Raw genomic sequence first — 11,843 nt, forward strand, 5'->3', positions numbered from 1 at the left:
TTTGAACAAACTTAGGATTCAGGATCAACAAAATAACTTCCAGAGCCACTCAGTAGCTAAGAGATATTGTTTTCAACCTGATAGAAAATAAGATCAAGCAACAAAACAATGAAAACGGTGTTAAAACCTGACTTTTTTGTGTTTTTCTTTAAACAGCTTTGAGATATAATTAATATACCATAAAACTCACCCCTTTAAAATGTACAGCTCTGTAGTTTTTGCTATATTCAGAGTTATACAACCATCAACACTATTTAATTTCAGAATATTTCATTACACCCCAAAGAAATTCCATACCCATTAGCAGTCACTTCCCATTCCTCCCTCATACCACCACCAATAAACTACTTTCTATCTCTATGGATTTGCCCATTTTGGATTATTTCATATATTTAAAAAACCCCTAACTTTATAAAATATGCTCTTGTATTTACTCAGAAATGGTTAAGGCCTTTATAAAGATTTGAATGTATCTCTGAATCCCAAATGTGGCTATCCTTTCTAAAGTGATTTATCATCCAGCAACTCTTAATTACAGTAAACTAGATAATATATGACCATTAAAGTTTAAAAGAGTATTTTATGTTTCCTAAAAGCTTAAAAGCGATATTACCATAAATTTCCTTATTATAGGTTTCCTTTAAGCAGGGTATTATAATTCTACATCAGCTAAAACTAACCTCTGACAAAAGGAGGAATAAAGTGGAATACTCATGGTAAAGTGCATAAAGATATTTAGGGGATATTGCAGAAAAAGATTTACAGACTATAGGGTTAGTCAACTATCGCTCTCCAAAGTAATAACACACCTAGAGAGGGACAGTGGGAAAAGTCCACCCAGGGGAAGGCAGAAAGTGGGTGAACTGTCTATAAAGACTCTAAATAAAACAATAAAACTGTTTGAGAATTGTTTTATTTATCACCAAATGCTAGCAATTCTAAATAATATCAGGGATAAAATATTCCTTCCCCTAAAACATTTTGTTGACTGAGATTCTTGTTTTAAACTACTGCTGTGGTAACTGATAAGTTTTTAATACATAAACATCAAATCTGTACATTTTTATTATGTATCCTTTAATAAGCAATCTATTCTAAGTGGAATTTCATTAGGAAACCTTCCAGTTATATGATCAGTGCATAGAACATGCAGATTCGTTACACCTGTTCATTTGGAGAATGACTACAAAGAGGTTCAGGATGGCCTGCACTCTCCTCAGGGTCAGTTTACGTCTGCAATTCTGTAGTTCCTATGTATATATATTCGTATGTTTAAATGGTACGTTTAAAGTATGATAGCTGTTTGCAAGTCTTCTTTCCTGATATATCTTTTTTTTCTGGTGTAAATACTTAAAAACAGCCAGAATTAGTCTTTAACAAAGAAACACAAAGCTTGATGATCCATGAACAAAAATTATGGAGAATGCCATTACACATAATTTCAAAGATGTTCACCAATCATAATAGAGACCTACACTGAAACTCTGGGTGAAAATATTTTAGTGAAAATTTTTTGACTGAGAGTACGTTTGGAAGTCACTAGAATCGATGCCAAAAAAAGACATGGACAGTATTGTGACTTCTAGAATTTACTGTGAAGTGAGCTTTTTCTAAATTTCTGCTAAAGGAAACCTTATGTTTAAGTCGTCCCAACTACTGTATATGTGCTGCTTCACATACAACCTTTAGTAATTAGAATTAATGAGAAGTGTTTTTTCAGTCACTTACAGGTGAAGGTAAAATTGCTAAATCTGACTATAACTGTCTACTGAACTCAAATATTGTGAAAATCAACTGACAATCATTGACAAATATGCAGAAGTTAAGGCTTAAAAAGAAACTGGAATATTATTATTCATTACTGTGACAGAGCAGGATGTAGATAAAATTTTCTACTTTTATCAAAAAAGTATTAATGAAATTTAAAAATATTAATCAATTAATTCTCTCTGTTGTAATATTTATTTGTAACCGGCATGAAGTTCAAATTTCTTTCCTGGCCAATTTCATGATTATTTCTGAGAACAGTTTTGTTGTAGAAGATGAATGTGTTAGAAGAAAGAAAAAGAAGACAGTTCTGCTCTGGATGTCAAATATGCTAGGTACACTACTGCTCTACGATCTCTTCCAAGTGACCCACATGGATTTACACCAAAAGTCACAAATTATCCAAACACCAATTATAACTTTCAAGGGGTAGTTGGATGACCTTCTACTTTTCACTGAGCCCTGCTATCTCCCAACCGCCCCCCAATCTAAACCTTGGTTTCTAATTCTTTTTTTTTTAAACATCTTTATTGGAGTATAACTGCTTACAATGGTGTGTTAGTTTCTGCTTTATAACAAAGTGAATCAGCTATACATATATCCCCATATCTCCACCTTCTTGCGTCTCCCCCCTCCCACTCTCCCTATCCCACCCCTCTAGGTGGTCACAAAGCACTGAGCTGATCTCCCTGTGCTATGCGGCTGATTCCCACTAGCTATCTATTTTACATTTGGTAGTGTATATATGTCCTTGCCACTCTCTCACTTCGTCCCAGCTTACCCTTCCCCCTCCCCGCGTCCTCAAGTCCATTCTCTACGTCTGCATCTTTATTCCTGTCCTGCCCCTAGGTTCTTCATAACCTTTTTTTTTTTTTAGATTCCATATATATGTGTTAGCAGACGGTATTTATTTTTCTCTTTCTGACTTACTTCACTCTATGACAGACTCTAGGTCCATCCACCTCACTACAAATAACTCAATTTTATTTCTTTTTATGGCTGAGAAATATTCCATTGTATATATGTACCACATCTGTATCCATTCATCTGTCGACGGATACTTAGGTTGCTTCCATGTCCTGGCTACTGTAAATAGAGCTGCAATGAACATTGTGGTACATGACTTTTTTTTTTTTTTTTTTTTTTTTTGCTGTATGCGGGCCTCTCACTGCTGTGGCCTCTCCCGTTGCGGAGCACAGGCTCCGGACGCGCAGGCTCAGCGGCCATGGCTCACGGGCCCAGCCGCTCCGCGGCATGTGGGATCTTCCCGGACCGGGGCACGAACCCGTGTCCCCTGCATCGGCAGGCGGACTCTCAACCACTGCGCCACCGGGGAAGCCCACATGACTCTTTTTGAATTATGGTTTTCTCAGGGTATATGCCCAGTAGTGGGACTGCCGGGTCATACAGTAGTTCTATTTTTAGTTTTTTAAGGAACCTCCATACTGTTCTCCATAGTGGCTTGGCTTCTAATTCTTAACTCCAGAGTTTCACTGGATTTCTTGTTGAATTCACTACTAACCTGTACAATGCTTCATCAGTATTATCAAAGTTTCTATGTATTTATCCATGAATTCACAAGCACCAATAAAGAGCTCTAACTATAACACAATAAAAAGTAATCGACAAACCATGCAAATATTGAAAAGGATCAAGGTGACTGGAGCATAATAACTTACAATACTGTTTGAGCAATCTTCTAGTTCTCAAAAAAAAATCATGACAGTACATTTTAATTACACTTACTATTAACACAGAAATGTAGACATGTCTCTTCAAGACTAAGCTCTCAACAGATCTTAGTAAGGCCTAATACAAATTTAACTATTACCAACTCTACCAAAACTTCAACTGTTAATAGCTAAGCTGCTTATCCTATATACTACCTGATAACATAGCGTAACTTGTTTTAGGCTTATTATTAAATCTGCATGCTGTTGCTCTGAAGTATGCTAAAAAAAAAAAAAAGATTCCACATATTATCTCAACAAATATCAATAACACTAAAAGTTCATCATTTATGTTAACAACTTTTTTCCTATCATGTTATCAAGGTGTATCTGAAATGAATTTTAAATGCAGGCAGACATCTATAGAAAAGTAACCTGTCATACAACTCAATATCAAAAAAACGAAACCAAAAATGGGCAGAAGACTTAAATAGACATTTTTTCAAAGACACACAGATGGCTAACAGGCACATGAAAAGATGCTCAACATCGCTAATTACTAGAGAAATGCAGATCAAAATGACAATGAGGTATCACCTCACATGGGTCAGAACGGCCATCATCAAAGTCTACAAATAAATGCTGGAGAGGGTACGGGGAAAAGGGAACTCTCCTACACTGTTCGTGGGAATATAAATTGGTGCAGCCACTATGGAAAACAGTATGGAAGTTCCCTAAAAAACTAAATTAGAACTACCACATGATTCAGCAATTCTATTCCTGGGTATATATCCAGAAAAAACAAAAATTCTAATTCAAAAAGATACATGCACCCCAGCGTTCGATACCAGCACTACTCACAATAGCCAAGACGCGGAAGCAACTTAAGTGCCCATCAACAGGTGCACGGATAAAGAAAATGTGGTATATATACACAACTGAATATTACTCAGCCATAAAAATTGAAATATTACCATTTGCAGCAACATGGATGAAACTAAAGAATGTTTAGTGAAATAAGTCAGAGAAAGACAAGTACTGTATGATATCACTTATATATGGAATCTAAAAAATAATGCAATGAATCTATGTACAAAACAGAAACAGACTCCCAGACACAGAAAACAAGCTTACGGTTACCAAAAAGGAGAGGGGGGGGCGTATGGGATTAACAGATACAAATTACTATATATAAAATAGATAAGCAACAAGGATTTACTGTATAGCACAGAGATACCCAATATTCTGTAATAATATAATAACATATAATGGAATATAATCTGCAAAAAAAAAACGGAATCTATGCTGCACACCTGAAACTAACACAATATTGTTAACCGACTATGCCTCAAAAAAAAAGTTTCCTGTAATGATTAAGTGAATTATATATTCACTTGGGCTCCATGTCGAGGACAGCAACCTACAATTTGTACCTGGTAAACAAAAAAACACTCCCACAAAAACATACACATACAGGGACTTCCCTGGTGGCGCAGTGGTTAAGATTCTGCCTGCTAATGCAGGGGACACGGGTTCAAGGCCTGGTGCAGGAAGATGCCACATGCCACAGAGCACCTAAGCCCGTGTGCCACAACTACTGAAGCCCGGGTGCCTAGAGCCCGTGCTCCACAACAACAGAAGCCCGTGCACAGCAACAAAGACCCAACGCAGCCGAAAACAAAACAAAAAAACTCCCACAAAACAAACAAAACATACACATACAAAAACCAACTACCATTTTGTCAACTTTTTATTAGGTACTTTTATCTCCTGAATCCTGTTTCACAAGATTTACAAGCCAACTTTTCCATTACTCCAATTTTTCTCTGAATCAGTTCCTTATCATACGTCCACACATTTTTCTGAAACAAAATACTAAACAAAATGAGAGACTAGGGAGAGGAATATTTTCAACAAGAACATCAGTGATAAATCCTGCTACAGAAAGCTCTGAAGAGCCAGCTTTATTCCACTCACCATAAAGCCAGACCTCTACTGTTGTCAGAGATAAGCAATTCTCTGAGTCAAGAAAGAGCAGAGGAACAAAACTATAACTTTTAGTATCCCAACTCCTGTGATTAACAGCGTGACATTGTCAAATGAGTCAAGAGAAACCTCCAATTTTACTTCTGTTGCCCTGGTCCTCTACATCTCTTCCACACAGTAAGAACCGTGTTTCAAATCTTTGTCCACTTCTTTAGATAGACCTCTCAAAGAAGAAAGGAATGATCAAAAAGCAACCAGACTGACATTACAGGTTAAAAAAAAATGCTTTACAATACTCATCATATGACCTAAATTCTAGAAGACAATCATGCCTAGTAATCAATAGGTAAAATATACAATAGTTCATACAGAACAATTTCCAGTGGGAATAGGAAGAGTGGCAGGCTCCCCAATGAGATGTGGAGCTCAATTCTTCCTTCAGAGTAACATGATTCAAGACTGTCAGCCCAAGTGAATAAGAGCAGCAAAGTCGATTCATGTATTAAAATTACTCATAAAGTTTAATTTGTCTGATTTTAAAGATAAACAAATATAAAAGCACTCATATTTTCTTCCTGCACTTCAAAGTAGCATTATATGCATACCACACCTCGATAAAGTAGTTCTCACAAAGTAACTCCAGGATCCTGGGGGCTGTGGGGAGCGGTGTGGGGAAGAGGGTGTCTGAGTTCCTTTCAGTGGTCTGTGAGGTAAAAACTGTTTTCATATCAATACTAAGACATTTCTTGCCCTTTTCATTCATTTTCTCACAAGTATACAGCAGTTTTCCAGAGGCTACCTGATGCAAGAGACTGAATGAAAAAGTATATACAAGAATTCAAGTTTTATTAAACGTAAGTTTAAATGAGATTTGCAAAAATATAAAACCATGTCACTCTTCTAATTTTTTTTGTTTTGGAAATGTTATTTTTCATTAGAAATGTTATTTATGTTAACATGCAATAGGTACATCATTTTTAATAAATGTATTTCTCAGCTTAAATTTCTGATATGGTAAATATCAAGATATAACCCATAGATACAAAAGCTCTCTGTGGTCCTTAACTTTTAAGAGTTTAAACGAGCCAAACTCCAAAGTTTGAGAACAGCTGTCCTAGAGAAACTCTTCCACAAAGAGACATGATTGAGAAAGTTCATTGCAGTGTTTGTCAGTAACAAATGAGAAACAAATGTTCATCAACTGGGGAACCAGATAAATAAATTATGGTCTATTCAAATAATAGCATACTACACAGCAGTTAGAAAGAACTAAATCTTAATATACAGTATTAATAATGTTTAAGCAAAAAAGCATTGCGGAATATGTACAATATACTACTCATGTATATCAAAATATAGAATATGTTTAAGGACCAGAGATTGATATTATACTAAATTCATTACTTGATTGCTTCTGACTGGGGGGGCGGGGATAGAGGGGATGGGAGGAAAGAAGGACTTTATAATACTTTATTTTAAAATTAAAAACACATAAATAACAACTGTCGATTCTTGTTATATTCTCTGCACGTTTTTTGTACTTTAAACATCTTAAAATCACAGATGTTGCCCCCCCAAAAAAAAAAAGTGAGGGAGAGGGAAGAGCTCTTCTTTTGGATTTAGCGAAGACTGATTAAAGGCTAAAAATGCAATCTACAGATTTAAAAAATCCTATCTATAACCTTTATCCATTCAACAAACTTATGAACTACCAAACCCTTCTTATTAAGGAGTATATATAAACATAATAGAACACAATTAAGTATCACTGATTTTTTTTACTCATCTTTCCATCTTTTACAACACTTAACACAGTGTCTTGTCATAAAAGTCCTGTCAAAATGCCTTTAATAACCTTGGCTTTTTTTATCTTCCTTCCTCTCTTATCACAGATATACTGACCTCTTTTACCTGTGCCTCAGATCTGTTCCCTTCCTCTCATCCACAATTTTGCTCTAAGTTAACCAATCCCTCTGGCTGCTTTAAACTATGCTTTTTTTTTGCACATTCCGTCCCTCAACATGCTTTAACTTCTATGCCCATCTAATAGAGACCAGGGCTTGAACACCACTTACTTAGGTTAAGACTTTATATATACACACTATATAAACATACCAAAGGGCTAGCACCAGTGCCTACTACACTGTTAATTATTCTTCCTTCCCTTCATCCTTGAAGCAACTTTTCCCTGGGAATACCTCCAACCAAACTTCTAAAACAACAAAAACAAACAAAAAACCCCAACTACTTTACATTTGCTACCTCTTATTTCCTTATCTCTCCTATCACCATTCAACTTTAAACTACAGATTCCATTACCCTCAAAGAATTTTGTGGCCTTTTTCTTACTTAAGTCTTAACCTGTGACCACTCCCCTGGTATTATATAAAATATTATCTTCAGGCAGCAATTAAGAGGGGACCATCTGTATTCAAATCTCAGCTCTGCCATTAACTAGTAGTATGCCCTTGAGAGAATTATTATTCAACTTCTTTGAAAATCAGTTTTCTCACCTATAAATGGACGTCTACGCAAGGTTGTAGGAGTATTAACTTAGATATGTATATATAAAGTGACTGACATGCTATATAGATGCTTATTAAATATTAATTCCTTTGTCTCCCCCTCTCAATTTTCTCTAGGGCACATCTGAGAGTGACTCCCTGATGTCTCCCTCTAACTCTTGCTTCCAAGTTTGAGTCCTACATGACCAACTGCTTGCCAAAAATTTCTACACGACTGTTCCACTCAAACTCAAGCTGTTCAAAATCGAGCATATTTTCCCATCCACTAAATATACTTTTGATGACTGCTTGTCATGTTAACAGCATCCCCCCTCTCCCAGCACTCAGAATGTGGGGGCAAAAGGTGCTTCTAAACCTACCAGATGTCAAGTCCATGGATTCTTCTGGTCCACATCCTTCCCCTCCTCTCCACTCCCTCTACAGACGTGCCAAGTTCAGATTCTACTTGCTTCTCCTACCTCAGTCCCCAACCCGCCAAATTTCTCCAAACCTCTGCCTTCTCCAATATATACTACAAATCAAGCAGTATTTTGATTATCACTCCACTACTTAAAACCTTCAATTTATCCACGACCTGGAAAAAAAAAATGAAATTCAAACACATCAGAGATGTAAAACTTGTCAGACCCAAAATTATTGATACCTTAATGATTCTTACTTTCCAGTAGTCTCAGGAGTCAAACTACTGTTCCTTATTTCTCACCACTGTAGCCTCTGAATTACTTTTCCAACACCTTCGGAAATCCTGAGACTGACACTTTCTTCTCCATCCAAGTCTAATCCCCCACGGCCATCCCACAGTACTCTACAAGGGCCCCAAAGGAAGCCATTCTATCCCATATTAAAGCTACTTGCTTAAGTTTTGTGTCCTCTATTAGTTTAGGCTCCTATGGGACAGAGGTCCTCAATAGTAGTGCCATCGTATTAAGGACACAGCTTTACAGCTAAGCAGGTTTGCAAAATGAAGATTTGGGAGATTTGAAGTTACAGATTTGAACTAATCAATAACATTTCATGAATGGGGGGAATTAACTGAGAAGCACTACAATCAGGCAGGCACAAGGAGATGGATTTTAAAGTCAGACTATTTTCTCCAGAAAAAAGTGTTTTGGGAAGAAAGTCTGGCAGAAGAGAGTTGGAATTGGTAACATACACCTAACATAATGCAATTTGCAGTGATAAAGACTAGGAATGGAAATAGAAATTATTTAAAGAGGAAAATGATCAATGATAAGAAAATTCTCATTTTGTACATTTAAAAAGGTTAAAATACCATTTTCCTTTTTCAAGGAGTCAGTATCATTCCTAATTTTGGTTTTCAAAGTAAAAACTACTGATGACATTTTTCCAGAATTAACATAAGACACTTTGCTTAATAATGTGCTTAATGTGAACTTCCATAATGTCTCAATCAGAATTAAATACTTCTGATCTTAAGAATACACTAAAAACCCTCCTCTTTGTTCATTAAAACCATTCAAAAAGTTTTTATCTTGAGAAAGAAATGTACTTATCTTCTAAAAAATTGTACCATTTGTATAAAGTCTTATTCATTCAACAAGTATTTGCCAACCATGTGCTATGCTGGGTGGGGGGAGAAAGCAAAGAACAGAAACTCCCTGCCCTCATGAAGCCAACATTCCAGTGTATTTTGCCTTAAGGAAACAAAGTCAACTTCCAACCCTGAAATCTTTGGAGCATTATCACAAATTCTCTAGCCATCAAAAATGAGGAAATACTATTTCATCATTTTGAAAATAATCAATACTGAACTTTACAAGACACTGCCCAACTTCTGCAGTTAAGACATGTTATGTATCCATCAGTTGAAGACAAATCATTTCTAGGATAATTGATAAAGCAATAAACGGTGCTAACTGCAGTGTTAGTGGAGGGTACGATATTATAGCACTGCAAAGTGAAAGTTACTGCACCCTAATTCTGTCACAAGTGAAACTACAAAAATCTCACTGTGAGATGCACCAAGTTTTTAACGCTGTCCCAAGACATCTAGTACTACACTACTACATCTGACTTCTTCAGTGCTGGGTTTACCTTTAGTTATTTGGAAAAGGAAGATAATCCAACTCAACACATGACAATTGTTTCCATTCTGTAACTACATTTTAAATCATCAATGGTCAAGACCTCTCCCCTCAAATCGATTCTGAAAAATAGAAATGTGTGGACTCTACGCTTCAAAAACAGCACCTGGAATGTCTGGAGATACAACCAGAGAGCTTTAGGGCGGCAGGCAGCTTTGTTCCCGGTTTTGGGAGGTTTTCACATGTAAATGCTCCCAAAGAAGGGAGCCGAGAATTAACTGCCGAGAGAAGGGTGCAAGGGTGGGGGACTGGAGGCCAAAGCCGGCATTCTAGCGGTCTAAGGCGGAGCGAATACTCTTCCCTCCCATTCAACTTTTTAGGTGTCACGTTGGGGCCACAGAGCCCATAAGAGGGTTGGGTTCACGACTCGGTAAGATAAGGAGCCCCGTTTATTAAGCCCATTTCCCAAGTGTAGGAATCCCGGGGGAGAGGGATGAACACCCTCTCCAACTCCTCCCCGACCCGGGATCAGAGTCCAGCCGCTGTCGCGCCGCGGCCCGAGCAACAGGAGAGCCGAGGCCGCCGCTCCGCCAGCCCTGCGACCAGCAGATGCTCCGGCTCCCCCCGCCCCCTACGCCCGCCCGCGCTTCTTTCTTAGCCCCTTGCGGGCTCCCGGTACCGCGAAGCCAATACGGGGCTGGGAGCAGAGAGCGAGAGCACCCGGACCTGAAAGAGGGCGAAGTTAGAGGCACCGGCGCCGACGCGGGCTGGAGAAGGCCGGAAGGGGGCGAGAGGGGCAGCCCGAGGTCGCCGCCCGGGAGTGGGAGGTGGGGGAGGGGTGTGGGGTCGGCTCCCGCGGCCGCCGCGACCTCCCCGGGCCACAGGCCGCTCCGCGCAGGCCCCGCCGCCCCGGAACCGGGGCAGGAAGAGTCCCCACCCCGACCTAAGCTTTAAACCTCCGGCGGCAGGAGAAACGACGCCCCGACTCCACGGCAGGCCCGGCACCCTCCTGTTCCAAGCACCCCTTACCTCTTGGTTGAAGGCGTTGACGGCGTCCATGTTCGCGCTGCGGCGGCGGCTGCTCCGGGCCCGCCGGTCACATAGACCTCGCGCCGCGGCGGAGCGGGGCCGGGGAACCGGCCGGGCCTGAGGGGCCGGCGGAGGCGATGAGCTGCGGAGCTGGAGGCCGGGCAGGAAGAGGCTGCGGCCGAGGCGGCGGGGCGGGCGGCCGAGGCAGAGGCGGCGGGGTGGCGGGCCCCCTCTCAGTCCCGTTCGGAGGATAAGGAAAAAGAGGCGGCGGCGGCCCTGGGCTCCAACATGTCCGTTTGGTGGTGGCGGCTGCGCTCTGCGTCTCGCTGACACGGCCCCCCGCGCCCTCACGCACTAGCCCACACTGGCCCGACCGGCAAGCGGGCGGGCCTCTCTCTCCTCCTCGCCAGCGGGATGGCGGCAGCTGCCCGAGTCCACGCCGCGCGGGGCACGCTGGGACGGCTTGGGCCTCCCAGCTCTTCCTGTGCCCGGCTCCAGCCCCGCCCCGCCCCGCCCCCGCTGGCCCCGCCCCGCCCCGTCCCGCCCCGCGCGTGCGCGCGCGCCGCCCGCCCAGCCGCTAGCGCGTGACGCTGGGCAACGGAGTGCTTTCCCGCCCGCTGCGGCCGCGGGCCGAGAAGTCGGCTTATCCCAGAGACTGGGTCCCCGAGAGGGGCGCCGGCGAGCGCGGGGTCCCAGGGCCAGGAGTCTGGCACGGAGAGGGCCAGTGCACACGCGCGCCCCTGCCCGACACGGCGCTCCCCGGTGCGTTTTTGTGTGCCATTCTGCCCAGGCAGGCCCTGCACTCGTCAGGGCTGGCGGGC

The 11,843-nt window shown here is 41.1% G+C and overlaps 1 protein-coding gene across 4 annotated transcripts in view; it reads right to left on the minus strand.

Moving 5' to 3' along the window:
* SCAF4 (SR-related CTD associated factor 4) overlaps window positions 1-11,477 on the minus strand; it is a 56,330-nt gene extending 44,853 nt beyond the window's left edge. For 3 of the 4 annotated variants that reach the window (XM_019922480.3, XM_073804437.1, XM_019922482.3), the window contains exon 1: window positions 11,023-11,477. In XM_019922480.3, coding sequence (XP_019778039.2) covers window positions 11,023-11,052 — 30 coding nt within the window. In that variant the 5' untranslated portion in view covers window positions 11,053-11,477. The remainder of the gene's footprint in view (window positions 1-11,022) is intronic. The other variant, XM_019922478.3, reaches the window with a different exon arrangement.
* Window positions 11,478-11,843: the final 366 nt, after the last annotated feature.

Source organism: Tursiops truncatus, chromosome 4 (genome assembly GCF_011762595.2).
Source record: "Tursiops truncatus isolate mTurTru1 chromosome 4, mTurTru1.mat.Y, whole genome shotgun sequence".
Taxonomy (NCBI): Eukaryota; Metazoa; Chordata; class Mammalia; order Artiodactyla; family Delphinidae; genus Tursiops; species Tursiops truncatus.